This window comes from Seriola aureovittata, chromosome 12 (assembly GCF_021018895.1).
Source record: "Seriola aureovittata isolate HTS-2021-v1 ecotype China chromosome 12, ASM2101889v1, whole genome shotgun sequence".
In the NCBI taxonomy this organism is placed as follows: domain Eukaryota; kingdom Metazoa; phylum Chordata; class Actinopteri; order Carangiformes; family Carangidae; genus Seriola; species Seriola aureovittata.
In genome coordinates, this window is record NC_079375.1 from 9,517,793 (window position 1) to 9,534,032 (window position 16,240).

At 39.2% G+C, this 16,240-nt stretch overlaps 1 protein-coding gene across 7 annotated transcripts in view; it reads left to right on the forward strand.

Annotated features, from left to right (window-relative positions):
- myo9b (myosin IXb) overlaps window positions 1–15,614 on the forward strand; it is a 28,256-nt gene extending 12,642 nt beyond the window's left edge. For 2 of the 7 annotated variants that reach the window (XM_056392115.1, XM_056392116.1), the window contains exons 11-41: window positions 41–162; window positions 785–926; window positions 1,265–1,454; window positions 1,719–1,794; window positions 2,108–2,200; window positions 2,324–2,363; window positions 2,509–2,631; window positions 2,908–2,988; window positions 3,087–3,197; window positions 3,332–3,454; window positions 3,844–3,993; window positions 4,239–4,384; window positions 5,020–5,367; window positions 5,615–5,696; window positions 5,943–6,125; window positions 7,157–7,263; window positions 7,395–7,474; window positions 7,902–8,086; window positions 8,535–8,642; window positions 8,857–9,027; window positions 9,117–9,158; window positions 9,258–9,369; window positions 9,477–9,550; window positions 9,648–9,840; window positions 10,337–10,465; window positions 11,142–11,247; window positions 11,330–11,461; window positions 11,669–11,792; window positions 12,135–12,229; window positions 12,329–12,453; window positions 14,459–15,614. In XM_056392115.1, coding sequence (XP_056248090.1) covers window positions 41–162; window positions 785–926; window positions 1,265–1,454; window positions 1,719–1,794; window positions 2,108–2,200; window positions 2,324–2,363; window positions 2,509–2,631; window positions 2,908–2,988; window positions 3,087–3,197; window positions 3,332–3,454; window positions 3,844–3,993; window positions 4,239–4,384; window positions 5,020–5,367; window positions 5,615–5,696; window positions 5,943–6,125; window positions 7,157–7,263; window positions 7,395–7,474; window positions 7,902–8,086; window positions 8,535–8,642; window positions 8,857–9,027; window positions 9,117–9,158; window positions 9,258–9,369; window positions 9,477–9,550; window positions 9,648–9,840; window positions 10,337–10,465; window positions 11,142–11,247; window positions 11,330–11,461; window positions 11,669–11,792; window positions 12,135–12,229; window positions 12,329–12,453; window positions 14,459–14,736 — 4,071 coding nt within the window. In that variant the 3' untranslated portion in view covers window positions 14,737–15,614. Of the gene's footprint in view, window positions 1–40; window positions 163–784; window positions 927–1,264; window positions 1,455–1,718; window positions 1,795–2,107; window positions 2,201–2,323; window positions 2,364–2,508; window positions 2,632–2,907; window positions 2,989–3,086; window positions 3,198–3,331; window positions 3,455–3,843; window positions 3,994–4,238; window positions 4,385–5,019; window positions 5,368–5,614; window positions 5,697–5,942; window positions 6,126–7,156; window positions 7,264–7,394; window positions 7,475–7,901; window positions 8,087–8,534; window positions 8,643–8,856; window positions 9,028–9,116; window positions 9,159–9,257; window positions 9,370–9,476; window positions 9,551–9,647; window positions 9,841–10,336; window positions 10,466–10,641; window positions 10,707–11,141; window positions 11,248–11,329; window positions 11,462–11,668; window positions 11,793–12,134; window positions 12,230–12,328; window positions 12,466–14,458 lie in introns of those variants that run through there. The other 5 variants (XM_056392119.1, XM_056392121.1, XM_056392120.1 and 2 more) reach the window with 5 other exon arrangements.
- Window positions 15,615–16,240: the final 626 nt, after the last annotated feature.

Here is a 16,240-nt window from a genome sequence, read left to right on the forward strand (position 1 = left end):
CTTCATCTAATTATGTGATTGTGATTAAAAAATGTTCCAGGAGGATTATGTGTCTGAAGGCCTCACTTGGCAAAACATCGACTGCACTGACAACAGTGGCTGCATTCAGCTGATCAGCATGAAATCAACTGGACTCTTTGACCTGCTGGATGAGGAGAGCAAGTACGTGAACTTCGCCTGTAACATTTCACATGCCTTCATTTTCCACATTAAACATTTCATGGTTATGTTACATGGGTCAAAGAAATCAAGGCAAACGCAAAACACATTTAAATATGACGTAGTGAAAAAATTGGCCAGCCTGGCTATTACAATAAACACTTAAACAAAGGGAACAATTATGGCAATTGTACTGTATTATCACAGCTGTGTCTGGTTATATTGTGATTCATGATCTGTTTATACACCAATCTCCACTTGTGGATATCCACAGGAGAAGTCATAGTTATTAACAAATGCATCATAACTTAGTAAGCATAATTATTAATTAATTTCTTAAATTTATATTTTTTCTGAAAAAAAGCTTCAAATTTGCTAAATCTGTATAACAGAACTGTAATATCATCATGTCATCGTTTCATGGGAATAATAACTAGATGATATGGAGTTATTGCTCCAGGGTTCTCTGCCTCTTTAGTTTGTCAATTGTTCAATTGAATAAAGCAGCAGTTTCAGTTGCTGTTCACATGCTCTGTTTTTTTGTTTTTTTGAATCAGTCTCATTTTCTTTCTCAGATATCATAGGTTGAAAGGGATATTTTGTCATTCTCTCTGTGTATCTTCAGCCTCCCTCAGGGCACAGATGAAACCCTGTTGGACAAACTGACGCAGCAGCATCAGGACAACCCACTCTTTGTAGCCTCTCCAAGTACAAACCCGATTTTTGCCATCCAACACTTTGCTGGGAGTGTTGAATATCACATCAAGGTGGAGTATTAGTCCTGCACTGCAAACATCCATATTCTACAGAGTAAATCACAATTTCCCCAGCTACATTTGAAATTCAGTAAATGCACTTTCCATCATTCCACTGTAACATAGTGTTGATCTGCTGTGGCCTTGTTAGATAAACCAGTGTGGGAAAAACCTGGAAAATCAATGTGAACTAAGTGAATGATTAATGCTGCTCCCTCCCCTAAGAAGACTGGATTTATTGTGGAGTTTCTAATGTAATGAATGTGGGGCGCCACAGATTCTCTTTTGTATAACTACAAGCAACAGTAAAAGTATTCATCATATTAATCATGATTGTTGTTGTTTTTCAGGACTTCAGAGAGAAAAACACAGAGCACATGCGTCCTGAAGTCGTATCTCTTCTACGGAGTAGTGAGCGAGCGTTCTTGCATCACCTGGTTGCATCCAGCCCTCAGGCGCTGTTCAGATGGGGCATCCTTCGAGCCACCATTCGCATCCTCACAGTGTTCAAAAACATGGGACGCCAGCGGGCAGAACAGTGTAGGTAGCTTTAGTTACTAACTGAGCCTCATTTTCAGCTGCAACCAGCAGCTAAACAACTCACTCTTGTTAATCCCAAACTGTCGACTTGACTGTGGATATGTTTTTGCTGGAGAAAAGCTGGTTACAGCTTATCAGGAATTACACATTTGTTTAGCTGACTTTTTTCTGAATGACTCAGCCGGCCTCTTCACCATCAGCACTTTTTTATTTTTTCTTCTTCTGTGCAACGTTCTGATGATTATATATGTATCGTCACCACAGTGGCTGCCAGACGAAGCTCCCGCAAAACCCTCAAGGAAATGAAACAGCGCAGCAGCACTGTGGACCGACTATCCAGGTAAATGTAGTACACTGGTGTGTTCATAGTGGATTTTACTGCATGTGTCTCTCTTTCACTTTCATTTTAATTTTGATACTACCAAATGTATTCAGACTGACCATGGGTCTTGAATAAACTAGGTATTTTCTTTTTAGGCTATTACCAACTGATTCTGAACCGTCTCCTGTATTTAGTCTCAGTTAGTTAGTTAAGCCGTCTTTATTCAACAAATTTCACAAATACATTCAGAAATCTTTTTAGAAATAGAGAGGGATGAGTGCATATCTTACCATTCATTTTAAAGTTGTAATACTTCTCCTGACATTTACAGCAACAGCCTGACTCTGGATTTCTCCTTTGATCACTCTGATGATCATCCTCTTGATGTGTTTGAAGACATCTTTGCCAATTATGAAAAGAGAAAGTAAGTGCGCCCATGCCTTTAATCAAAGCGCACTGGTGGTTATATGTTATGCTTCAACTCTTCTCATGATATTTCCAGACCTATATGTTGTATGGAGACTCATTTTTTGTGTATTTTCTGCAGGAAGAGCAGAGGCGGTCGACAGAAGCAGGTCATTCCAAAGGTAAAGTGTCAGTAAAGGGCGTAGTGTTGGTGAAGCATGCTTTATAATTCATTTCAACAGCAGAACTTAAAATTAGATGTTTTGTTTTAGACCTTGAGTTGGGTTCTTAGATGTATCTTGTTCTTGTTCTTGTTTTTTCAAACAGAACCTCATGGATTTGCGCTCCCTCCAACATATTGTTGGTCTCACTGCCCACGACCGAACCAGCAAATCCATCTTCCACCCTCAGCAGAGAACAAAGCTATCTACAGTCAGCACTCAGTTTCAGGTTTGTCTTCTTCTTGTTAGTGTAACTTTGCTGATTATTATTTTTCTACTTCATGATACCAACTTGAATCATATGTAGTAAGTAAAGTGTCATTACAAAATGAAATATCCTCCATGTATCTAAAGTGATGCTGACTTCTGTCAGCTGATACCTCACATCTATCCATGAAAATAGGAATTGTCCAAACTATACGTTTATGGTAAAAGAATAATTAATGCTTCATAGTCTGCTTTTTTTAAATCAACCACTACTCACTGCACCTGATGTATCACACAGGCCTCACTCAGAAGGCTGATGGAGACGATTGAAAAAGCGGACCCTTTCTTCATTTTCTGTGTTCGCTCCAACGCTGAAATGGTAACGTGTATGAATCTGTCACATTGTCCTGGTAAATTTAGTCCTACATGCTGGACTGGCTAACACAGTTTATCCCTGTGGAAATGTTGTTTTTACAGAAGGAGCTGCACTTTGATGATGAACTTGTGCTACAGCAAATCAGGTACACAGGCATGCTGCAGATGGTTCACATCCAGAAGTCTGGCTACAGTGCCAAATACACATTTATGGTAAGATGAATATAAATGTCCAGACATACTAAATATTTATAAGGAATTTGAAATAAAACAGACAACTAACACTTGTATGTCAGTGAGAAGAAAGTTAACTTGCATTTCTTATACTGTTTTTCTCTTGATAACAGGAATTTGTTGACAAGTTCAGGATGTTGCTCCCAAAAGGTGCAACGGCAACTCCTGAGCACATAACCAAACTGTTTGAGAGGATGAAACTGGATAAGTCCACCTACCAAATAGGAAAAACCAAGGTTAATTATATCCTTAGTATTTTATGACGATCATTATGGCTCAGTACAGCCCTGTGTATTAGAATGGCCAGAGGATAAAAGTAGTGTTGCCATGGTCAGGACACTGGGGTCATTTACCTGTGTTTCTGTAATGGGTTTTGGATTTACATTGTTCTAAAATGACATGATATGCAGGACTTTTGTGAACATTAAAATGTCTCTTAAAGTAAACTGCTTTATTGTCACCTACTAAAAACAGGAAAGGGCTCATTTCATGCTTTACATAAAGTGCACTTAAAAGTCACATCAGTAATGTACACAGTAAAACATTATAGTGACTACACAGGACAACTGCGCCTCCTTCTTTGATCTCATCTCGTGCTTTGTATGCCTCCATTTCATCTACTCAGGTGTTCCTCAAGCAGAAGGAGAAGCAGCTGCTCCAAGACACTCTTAACAAAGAGGTGATGCGTCACATCATCATACTGCAGCGCTGGTTCCGTACCTGTCTGATAAGATTGCACTTTGTGCAAAAGAGAGACGCCACATTAATAATACAGGTACACTTTATATTAAAACATGCTTTAGATAAAAAAAGATACTTTCAGAAATCTCCTTAGGGGGACTGCTAGACAGATATTGGTGGTAGATATTGTGACATTACCAATTCACCCATACATGTATATGAAACTTCACTAGTTATAATAGTATTAATTTTCAGAGTTAAAACTGGATAAAGTGACCAAAAATGAATTAACAAACATGACAGCCGACAGAAGTTGACCGAGGATTTCTGTTGTTTCAGAGGAGCTGGCGTGAGTTTTATGAGAATCACAACCGAGCTGCTACAGTGATCCAGACTGCTTGGAGGACTTCCTTAAAGAGGTCAAAGGAGCAGTGTGAGGAGGAGGATGACAAGGAGACGTCGAACACCCGGCTTGGACGGGACAGGTATACATACAACTATACTGTTTGCACTGTAGGAGCACCAGCTGCTCCTGTTGAATAAACATGTCACTCAAGTAGAGGTGAACTTGTTTTAGAGTAGAAGCCAACACATACCCTGTATTATAGACTCCATCTGAACATGTAAAGTGTAAATATTGAGTCCATTTCGTTAGCATAACATGACAGGCGCACTGTGTTAATGTGCAGCATGTAAGCGCGCTGTTTACCCAACCTGACTGACTTACAGCACTTAGAAAAGCCACATATATAAGCACAGTTTGGCTGAATGTGTTAAACTTTGAAAAAGCTATGTTCATTTTAAGCCACATGCTCAGTGTCAAAAAACATCCAGGAGTTTTTGCATCTTGATTGAAGGGCCTTTACTCAGCACTTAGACATTACACTGATTGCATAGATTTCAATTCACACTTTAGATTGATCTTTCACTCTACACTCTCAACGCCACATTTTTAATTCGACATGTTTGTCTGACAGTAAATGTTGTGTTCAGTGGGTTATATGCAACAGAATGTTATTCAAAGAAAATTAGATTCTGAATAGATAATAAACCATTACCATTTATATTATGGATACAATTGCTTTGATGCCAGTCTAATGTAACTTTTTTTACATGACAGCTTGACCAAAAAAGAGTTAAAGAGGCAGCATAAGGTGGAGCTCAGCCCCGGCAGGAACCAGCAGCTCGATTCAGTCAATGGCCAGTCTGCACAGAGGGACCAAAGCAGAGAGAAACGAGGATGCCCTCCGCCTCTGAATAGACCCCTCTCCCTCCCTCTGGACACTAAAGTTAGCAGTAATGATCACTCAACCAGCCCCTCTACGAGCAGCTCGCTTCAGCGTTACAAAGACATGGGGGGCATTAAGGAGAAGGCCGAGAAGTGGAGGGGAAGACAGAGCGAGGGCGAACCGACAGACGAATCGAGTCCGGAAATACGACGCAGAGAAAATAGGAAAGATGAGTTTTAGTAAGTTTCTCAGGTTCTGGATTCATCAGCCATCATATATGCAACAAGCTCTTTCAATAATGAGCTTTCTTTGTGTTTCAATAATCTGAACATGTGTTTCTATTTTTCTGTGTAGTGTGTCTATCTCATGATAACATTGTTACATCTTAAAATGTATATCCTGATGCTATTACCGGTAAATGCAAAGTGTCTTATTTTAGTCCCACAATAATACACAGTTCTGCTCTTGTTTCCATCTGAAAATCAGCCGCAAAGGGAAGTCCATGTCTGCCGATGAACTGTCCAAGATCAGCTCATCAGGCTCTGACAGCTCACCTTCTACCAATGAGGTAACCTTTGACCTTGTGTTATTAGACAATACAAAGCAGTGTGACTGCATCTTGAACTAGTTTTTCCTTCATAGTTGTTGTTTTCCTTTTACAACAAATAATTTTGGTTTTGGTTTTTCTAAGTGCTGTAGTTGTATGTACTGAAAACTTATGTGAAGCCTACAAAGCCATGAATGGAGTTTCGGTACACATGAATCAAAGAAGGCCTCCCAGTCTGTGCCTCATCACCTTTCCTGGCCCAATTAGGTCAGGGTGCGCCTCCGCAAGCAGCCAAAACGCAAGCGGCGCTTAGCCTACGCCCGCAGCGGTTTGATGATTAACTTTGGGGGCTCCAAGGAGAGCGAGTACTGGAGCTTTCCACTGCCTCCCATCAGCCCCCATCTGGCCAGTCTGAAGAGCTCGGCCAGTAGTGTGGATGTCCGGGTCAAGGTACTGACCGAATGGATTTTTTGACCGACAATGACTCTCCTGTGCATGCAGGCCTTGCATGTGTGTGCCCCACATGGATCGAAGGTTTCATTGTTATGAAATGTTGCACTTCTCTTCTGCAATCCAGGAAAATAAAAAACAAACTGTTGCTTCCAAACAGAAAGAAAATATTAAAGCTATTTCCAAAGCTCATTTCTGATCTTTTTTGGTCCCTTCACCGAAATGAGCCGTGGGTCAGCAGGTTCAGATTAGACTCACTGCAGAATGTGGTGAATTGCGTTTATGTTAGTGTGTTTTTTGTTGCTTCACAGTTAAGACAGGGGTTTGATCATCGTGGCCTCAACAATTCTAGCTTATTGCCTCATTTTCTCTCATTCAGATTATGTTTATAGTACATGCACGCCAAAAGTTATCCATGAGTGTGATTATAGAACATTGTACAGTCTTTTGATTTATCAAACCATGGCTTTACTTTTACCATTTATTGAACCCATGTTCACCAGGTGATGGCAGAAATCATTGTACCTCAAATAATGTTAACATTACATCAACAAAAAATCATACTACTGGTGTACAGAGCCAATCACATCTAATAATGAATAGATAAACATGGGAAATATCTGTACATTTGTTGTTTAGGTCTTACTAACCTGTTTGGGCACATAAAACATGAGGATAGTAACGAAGCCATTAAAATGGGAACTAATTTCGCTCATACTAATCAAAGAAAAAAAGGTAAAAGTTGAGGTGACAGCAAGAGATTATGCAGCTTTGCATGATAAATAAAGATGGGGAAGGACTACGACTATCATGCTAATATTTTATCATGCTTATGGGGGCGTGGTGTGGTTGTGGGCGAGCTGTGGGAAGCCTTTTTGAAGAGATGGGTGCAGTCGCTGCAGGGGAACATGCTGGGGAAAGAGGACTAACTCTGTTACTTGGGACATTTGGTTTTCCAGTCTTTTAGTTTTTCTCATTGACAACTGTTATATTTCAAGTTAATACATGTTTATGTTTTAATACTTTTGCAGAAACCAGCAGAACCGGATGGGTCGAGGTTCAGCCTTCCGTCAAGGACTGCCAATGAGGACTCAGGACAACAGGGGACTAACCAATCACAACTCACAACCCCTGAGAAGTAAAATGCTTCACTCAGTTGAATAATGAGGAAATTATTCAGGGTTTTGACTTTTCAGAACCAAGCTATTTGTTATTAACATGACTGATTATGATGCTGCATGAAATTTACACAAGTTGTCTCTTCTGCAGGATTTGGTTTCTCAGTAAGTTCCTGCGGAAACGGGCACCCAAATTTTCCCCAGGCAATGACTCTCCATCAGATAAAACCGGTAACCAAAGGATTTCAAAGGCTGATTCCACAAAACAGTAGCCTTAACTTGTACAGCACAGATATTTTAAATGTACACATATAATGTACTTTGGATAAGCTGAAGCATAAACGTGAATAATTTGAGGGAAAGGTTTGTTGGAAAGAGGAAAAAAGGAAACAATAAAGATGTTATACCCTTATGCATGTAAATATAATTTTGGTGTTTGTGTTTTGGATTGGTGTTTACTTAACTTCGTACTACTAACATATATCACTGGTAAACACACTTTTACGTCTACTGCCATCTGGAGGTTATTTACTCAGCAACAACTGCTGTCAAACTTTGGTCTTCATTGACACGTCTATTTTAAAGTATCCTGTACAGTGTTTGGTGTCTGATTCTCACGTCAGACTAGTGATGCTATCTCTCGCTCTCTCACCTACAGTCACCTTGCCCAGGTACACTCCACATCACTATCACATGCCAAACCAAAGCAGCGGGAGGGATAATCGAAACCCCACCATTCGAATCAGCCGGGCCACACGGGCGATTGAGTGGAACACCTCTCTAGACCGAGAGATCACTGACTCCAAGGAGCTGCGAAACCTGGATGAGTTCCTCGGAAACCAGGTGAGGGAAAAGAGAAGGACAGCTGATTGCTAACACATATATAACTTCTTTGCACTTCACTGTGCACTTTTATGTTTTTAGTTTTCAGATAAATGGTCTGTGCCAGTTGTCCCTGTAACTGTAGCTTGAGGGCACAGACATAAAGGGAGATATGATGGTTTTCATATAGCCGAGAGTTCATTCAATTTATACAGTTTTTAAGAAGAAATTCATATGATTTTTTATTTCATAATGTCATATTTATGTATTTATTTTATCTTGTCTCATTATTAAACTGTCTTCCTCTTTTTCTCCTTATTATTGTCATTATTGCCCCCACTCAGACAGATTTCTATCATTTTGTAAAATAATTAAACCTGCCTTTACAAGATGGACAGTAAATATTGTATATCATTTTTGATTAATCCTGTATAACTCATATTCATATTTTCCTCACCTTTGTCGTCAGGTGAATGAACTTCGATCAAGAATAAAGGAGCTGTCTCCAACAGAGAGCATCTTCCTCACAGCCACAATGCAGTTCAGAGAGACCATCAAAAGCATGTACTCCGTGCAGGTAAGTCAATGTCTTTCACTGTATGAGGAAGTAATTCAAAGCTTCATCTAGGGGAGAAAAAGTAGCATTTTGCTAACATGTCTCACTTAAGTGTCATATTGAAATCATTTTCCAAAAGCCTGCTACTAAATTCTCACAAACAAACCAAATGAAGGCGGTTGAAAGTAAAAACAGTGACTCACTGTGCTCTCCATGGGCACTTTGTTACCAACAGAAGCCCCAAATCGCCTACAAAGATCTGATGAAAGGCTACCACAACAAAGTGAACACACTAGCTGCACCCAAGAAGAAGGCAGAAGTCTCACTGGTGGTCAACCTGTTCCAGTCTGTGCTGGACGGCTTCATCAGGGGCGAAATAAAACGAGTGGAGTCTGAACCGTCCAAGGTAAATTTGGGAATTTCAGTCAATCACCACTTTGGCAATATAAACTATCACTTGCCTCAGTCATGCATCTCACTTCTGGCATCTCTTAGGCTACCAAGACGACAAAGAAGAGGAGGAAAAAGGACAAATGTGTAAGTTTTATATGGTCATCTGTTCATCCAGTATTAAGTTTCCTCATTATGAATCTAGGTAAAAAAATCCCAGTGTAATGTCTGTACATCTGTCTACAGCCTGATAGTCCTCTGGATCACCTGTTCAGCACATACCAGGTGAACATTATGCAGTCATGTGACTTGTGTGGCTCCTACATCTGGGGTATGGAGAAAGCCTACATGTGCAGTGGTGAGTCCAAGGACCTTCAAGAACACAAAATATAACGACATTTAAAAATATAGAAGAGGTACACAATTAGATTTAACTCCTTCATTTTTTCTTGTTTTTTATTTTAGCTTGCAAGTTAATATGTCACAAGAAATGCCTGAAGAAAATCATCACAGACTGCTCAACACGGTGCGCCAGGCAGGTAGGAAAGGACATTTTTATGTCTCTTAACATCAGTTCCTCAAGACCCAGTGTCCATGAATCTCTCATATTTCCTTTATTGTCTTTCCATGTGATAGGATGACAGTGTGCCAGGCTCCCTTCACTTTGGGGTGCAGGTGTGTGTCCTCACCAGTAAAGCCAACCCTGTGCCCATGGTGGTGGAGATGTTGCTGTTGCATGTGGAGCTAAATGGCCTCTACACTGAGGGCATTTACCGCAAGTCAGGCTCAACCTGTCGAGCAAGGGAGCTCCACCAGATTCTGGAGACCAGTAAGAAATTTCAGAATTTTATCTTGGGAATCCAAAAAATCCAGTCCGCTAGTTCAAGTTCCACATGATATGATGTTCATTGTATTATTAATTGCCATAATTGGTGGCGAGCAAGCAAAGTCATAACCAATAAACAGAAGTTCCTGTGAATTTTAAAAGTTGGAGAAAATTACATCAGCACTTAAAATGTCTCAATTTCCCATATTCTATCTGTCTTATCTCTTCTCTTAGTTTGTATGTTTACTTATTTATTTTTTCTATAGTTCAAGTTTAAATTAAGGAAGGTAATAACTTAAAACTTAGAACATTTGATAATTTGTATGCTGTGTTTTTAAGCAATTATAATTCTATACTTCTGTCATTTGTGATGGTAAAATTCTATTATCACATCCATTGTCTCCAGACTATATAGACTGAAAGGTGATTTGAAATACAAATAAAATAATGCTACATTTTGTTGTGTGTTTTATCTCTGTTTTCTGTCTTGTGGCATCAGATCCTGAGGAAGCATGTTTGGAGAATTATCCCATCCACACCACCACAGGTCTGGTGAAACGATGGCTCCGAGAGCTGCCTGACCCCCTCATGACCTTTTCCCTCTACAGCGACTTTCTGCATGCCGTGGGTGTGTAAATATTGATAGTATTTTCAAATATAAACTGGTTATAAGCCCTTATCTTGCATTTGCACAAATACATTCCTGATGGATGAGCTGTTTTATACTGTTATAGATAATAATATATACAAACACAGTCAATGGCGTGGAGGGAAATGATGTGTGATTATTTTGCATAATACAAGATGGCAGAGTTTCCGAAGTCCACTTTCCAGTTCACTGTCCAGCACCACCAGTCCTCTCATGTGAGGTACTACTGGAAGACGGCCTTATGATTATGGCTGCATCTAATTATTTTTATTTTTGATTATTTCACTGATTATTTTCTCAATTAAATGTCAGAAAATAGTGAATAAAATTATCCCATCACAGTTTCCCAGCATGCAGGGTAATGTATCCATGTCTTGTTTTGTCCAACCAACAATATAATACCCAAAGATGTTTAGAAAACTATATTACATAAAATAATACAATAATTAAAAAAAGTTGACAAAAATGTGATATAAAACAGAAAAAAACAGCAAATCCTCACGTTGGAGAAACTGCAACTTAACATTGCAGATTAATTTTTTTTCTTGATCAATTAAAATTATCATAATTTTAGCTAAAAATGTCTAATATGGATGTTCACTTTGACAAGTTGATAAAATTTATTGATCTCTGTTTTTTTTTTTTTCGCCCACAGAGCTGCCAGAGAAAGCTGAGAGAATAAGGGCTGTGTACCAAAAGGTTGATGAACTCCCTCCTTCAAATTACAACACATTAGAGCGGCTCATTTTTCACCTTGTCAGGTAGGAAGATTTTTTATTATTATTTGTGTGAATATGTTTGTGAGACAAATCCAGAGAGATCTTGACCTGTGTGTCTTTTTAGGGTTGCAAAGGAAGAAGAGCACAATAAGATGTCACCAAGCTCTCTTGCTATTGTGTTTGCCCCCTGCATTCTGCGCTCTCCTGATGCTAATGACCCCTTCCTTGGTATGAAGGATGTGTCCAAGACTACACAGTGAGTAATTGTATTGCACATTAATGTAACTCTCCACAGCCACAGTCACAGAAGTTGTATTTTCTTATTTTTCATGTCTGCTGTTATAACACTGTCTGTGTTCTTGTTATATCCACCGTATGCATTTCCACAGATGAATGTCGTTTTTTTCTTTTGTGTTGTTTTCTTTTTTGGAGGGGCATTCATATTTGAAGCTGTCGTCTGCAGGTGCGTGGAGATCCTGATCTCTGAGCAGTTCAGACGCTACAAAGAGAAGATGCAGAATATCCAGGAGCTGGAATACGCAGAGGCCCTGGCTGTCAATCAGCTCAAACTGAGGAGGCAAAACACGGTGAGAGGACATTACAAGGCCAGTTTATATGCCTCCGCGCTGACTACAGCCAGGCCTGGAGGCATTATGTTTTCAGGTTGTCCGTGCATCAATCTGTCCAGCTGTCCCATTCTTGTCAACACAATAACCCCATGAGGAAGTTTCTTCAAATTTAGTGCAAACATTCACTTGGACTCAAAGATCAACTGATTAGAATTTGGTGGTCAAAGGTCAAGGTCACTGTGACCTCACAGAACACATTTTCTGCAGGTAGCAGGTAGAAAGTAGCCCACTTTTGGAATAAAATTCATGTGTTTTGGAGCCAGCGTCTTCACCCAGCATATATTACTGATCTGTGTGCAGATTGTTGAAAAGCCTTCAGATGTTCCAGAGGAAACACACACTGATGAAACAGAGAAGACTCTCATCGAAAGGATCAAGTCCATCAAGCAAGAAAAGTGAGATGATATTTTTTTCATTAGCATAAAATGCACTTTACCCAGTGTGTTTAAAAGGAAATGAGCTTGAATAATAATATCTTGTATTGTTATTTCCAGGGTGGACTTGGCCTGCACATTACCTGACCTGGAGCAGGAACATTCTGACAACGACAACCTGGACTCATCATCGTCGATGAGCACAGAGAGTTTAGAAGACCGCCTGAGGAGCCTGGAATCGGAAGGTCAGTAGGGAGGTAAGGTATTTTCACCTTCCTCTGGGTTTAAGAAAACAACTCTTCATAAACATAATGTCATTATATTGTTTTTGTTTTATGTCTATAATACGTATGTCACTATAGTATACAGTATATCAGACATTATATCATCATGATAGTAGCTTCTGCCTCTGTGTGTGCAGACAGAAGATCTACACCAATGAATGACAGAAACAAGGAAAAATTGTACAACATGTTGTCCGACCACATCTAATGGCAAAAGTGTTTATACCTGCTCATAATGGCCACACTGAAAAGGTTGGGAAAAAGCGAGCCATCCTGCAGAGCTCTTATGCCGCTCATGTGTCCTTGTAGTGTCAGAACAATGAATCATACAAGTAAAGATAAAGGCTCACACGTTCTTCTTGAAAACATTCACTGATACACTCAGTTATATGAGCTAAAATGACATGACAAGTGGGCATGACTGTGAGGATTTGTCTTCTTCTCAAGATCTCATTTTTCATTCTTCATTTATGACACAAACCAGTGAAACACTGTGAAACTTTCCCAGAAAGTATTTTCCAGAAGTGCACTCCATTATCCCCATATCTGAAACAACGATTGCGTCTTGTAACTCTCTATGACAGCCAGCTTTTTGTTCCACCAAGCATGGCCATAAAGAACAACCATAAACATTTCTGCCATCAGATGAGGTTGGACACATTTCAAAAATCCAAAAGCACTTTTGTTTGAAGCATACTGAGGCCCCGAGAAAGTTGTCACAAGAGAGTACATGTTCAGCCACTCCATATTCTCTTAAATCCTATGTGCTCCCTTTGGAATAACTGGCCCCATTCACAGTTACTTTTTATTTTCTGTTTCCATAATTAAGCAATGTGGTCAAACCAGCGCAGGAACTTGTGGTTCACAAAGTCCATGTACTATAAAGCTCATAGCTACATTAAAAGCTACAATAACACAACCACTCACTACATCCGCCCACGCTCTCACCACCATTTAATACAGTTATCCTAGTCTACCAGTCAACTTCAGCCTGTTCACAGCTCACAGTTGCTGCTTGCTCTTGTTGTATTGTATATATACTCTGCTCTCATTACACGACTATCTACATATGTACATATACACAGAATCCAGGGATCATTCTTTCCATCATGCTGCTACATGCATATATTTTTCTATATTTTTTGTATATTTTGTGCTTTATATTAAAATTGCACCTTATTATTATTATTTATATTTTATTATTATTATCTTATTATTAGCTTTTTAATTTATTGTGTTAAAGCTGGGGTAGACAGAAATCTGGAAAAAAAAAGGGCAGAATTTGAAAATGCAGGCACCCTCCTGCATCTTCCCCCTCATGGGCATATGCACGTTTATACATGCAAGCAACACAAATAACACAGCTGCAGTAATGAGCCTTTGGCTACGGTTAGCAGAAGGCTAAACTATTAGCAACATTCAACATAGCCACTCATTGCCTGCTTTCATGGTAAACCTACCTACACAACCAACCACTACAACACATGTAGATATTATAGGGAAATGAAGTTAGCAGCCTGTTACCTGTCCAGGAGAAGTACAGCAAGTTCTCGCTGTCTCTGATACCTTTCACTGATATTGGCACGTATCCATCTCGAGGGATGTGCACTCGTATCTGCATTCATGGAACAGCCAATAGGAATGCTCTCTCTCTCTCTCTGAAAAGATCTGTGCTTGGCCAGTCTCCTTTCACAGGTTAGATTTTTTAAAGCCTGAAATCAGATCCAGGAGGAGGTGCAGGGGTCTAGTTTGCTCTCAGATCACTTGAATTTCAATATGCTGAAAGTTGATGATGGAATTTTTTGACTATTGATGCCAAAAAATGACAGCCTAGCCCAGCTTTAAACTTGGGTTGCAGGATGCTCATATCCAGCAAATTCACTCATTGTCACTGGTGTAATTGTGATAATAAACTTGATTTGATTTCACCAGATTATGTTGACTAATCTGATTTTTCTACTGCCAGGAAAGGTGACCATGCGATTAAAAACCCAGAAACCTGACTGCCCGCATAAACCTCCTGACCTGGCGCAGAGAGTCAGAAGTATGATGGCTCAGGCAGATGATGAACAGACAGGGTTCACATCAGGACAGAAGACAGATGTTACTCAATTCATGTGCTTCCTGCCCAGCCAAGACAACCCCTCCCCAACCGACAAGCCCCAGGTCACCAGCAAGACTTTTAACGGGAGCTTTGATGACCTGGACATCCCTTTCATTGATGAGGATGAGGATCTAGCTTGAGCATAACACCACAAGTTGTAATAATTTGACCAAAATCCCCAAGTATGTGTTAATAGAAGATGTGTTATTGCAAAAAGAACTGAGCACTTTGTTTTACAGACTTTTCCATTTGTCAGTGCTGCTATGGAAACAAAGTGATGTGAGAATTTATATGTATTTAACAGGGAAATCATATAGACTATTCCTTTAGGGTTTTTATGACAGATCTGAAGAAAAACCATCAGCAATGGCAATGCACACTATATCACTGTCTATTACTGTATGTGATTTTATGAAATTTTAGAAAAGGTAGGTATTTTGGACCATATCTGTGAAGCTTTGTCTTATATTTAGAGAAAAATAGGGCAACATGATGAGGAGCAATTTAGGATACAAGTACCTCCTTTAATGGACCATATTCTGAGGTTGACCACTATGGTACTAATGGGAGTTAATGTGGTTTGTGGTAAAAATAAATAAATAATAAATAAATCTTTTAAGTGTGCCAAAAAAGTTCTAACATTGTACATAGAGTGATTCTCCATTGTATATAATGTGACTTTGCATTTGGGGCTTTCACTGAGTGCATTGTTGTACATGTACATGTTTAGCTGTGTTTTTCGGCTTGTCCTTACACTGACTGCTGTGACTGACTCAGTGTACCTGTCATGATGCTGCCTGTTAGACTGACTGAAAATATTTCCCTCACTTTTCTTGTTTTTGCAAGGCTGCACAGTTTCACCAAGTTAATGCTTTGTTCATGCATGTAGGTTTTTTTTTTTTTTTTTTTACATGCATGCCTATATATTTTATAAGGGTTAGGAATTATGTATATTGTGGTGGACATCCTCTGATTTTGACCTTTTGTCACCAACTGAAATAAACTGACCATTTTCAAGTCTCTCTAGCTTTAATACTACTTATAATAATAATAATGATAATGATAACACGCAATGTCTACACTACATAAATAGAAAGTGAATTGAATATTAAAGATCTTTTTTTTTTTGAAAATATACAAAATAATTTTAAAATATTTTACTTTTGGACCATGATTTCTGTCTTTTGTGTCCTTTCCATGTTTGATATTAAAGCACTTTACAAAATTTACTAAAACAACAGAATATTTGGAATTAATGCTGTAACGACTTGCAAATTGCAGCCTCAAAAATTATCTTAAAGTAAAATCAACACCTCTTTAACACAGTTTCTAGAAAAACTTAACATTATAACTTTCATGAAGGTAGGATTTATTGCTTGCCTGTTATGTAAGACAATATATATTATAACTGAACTGCTTTAATTATGTTCATGGAAATATCCGAACATCTTGTACACTATTCTCCGTATGAGGCATTTCCTCTTTGTTACCCGCGGTGTGACGTTTACAATTCACCATTTGAGGATCAATAGCAGCAACATTTTTTTCTAAACCAATCAGACACGTAGTTTGGGTTTGCGCTTCCATCAAACAGCCAATTGCTGAGCGCTGTAGCACGGCAGGGGCGGGTCTGTATCAGGTTGA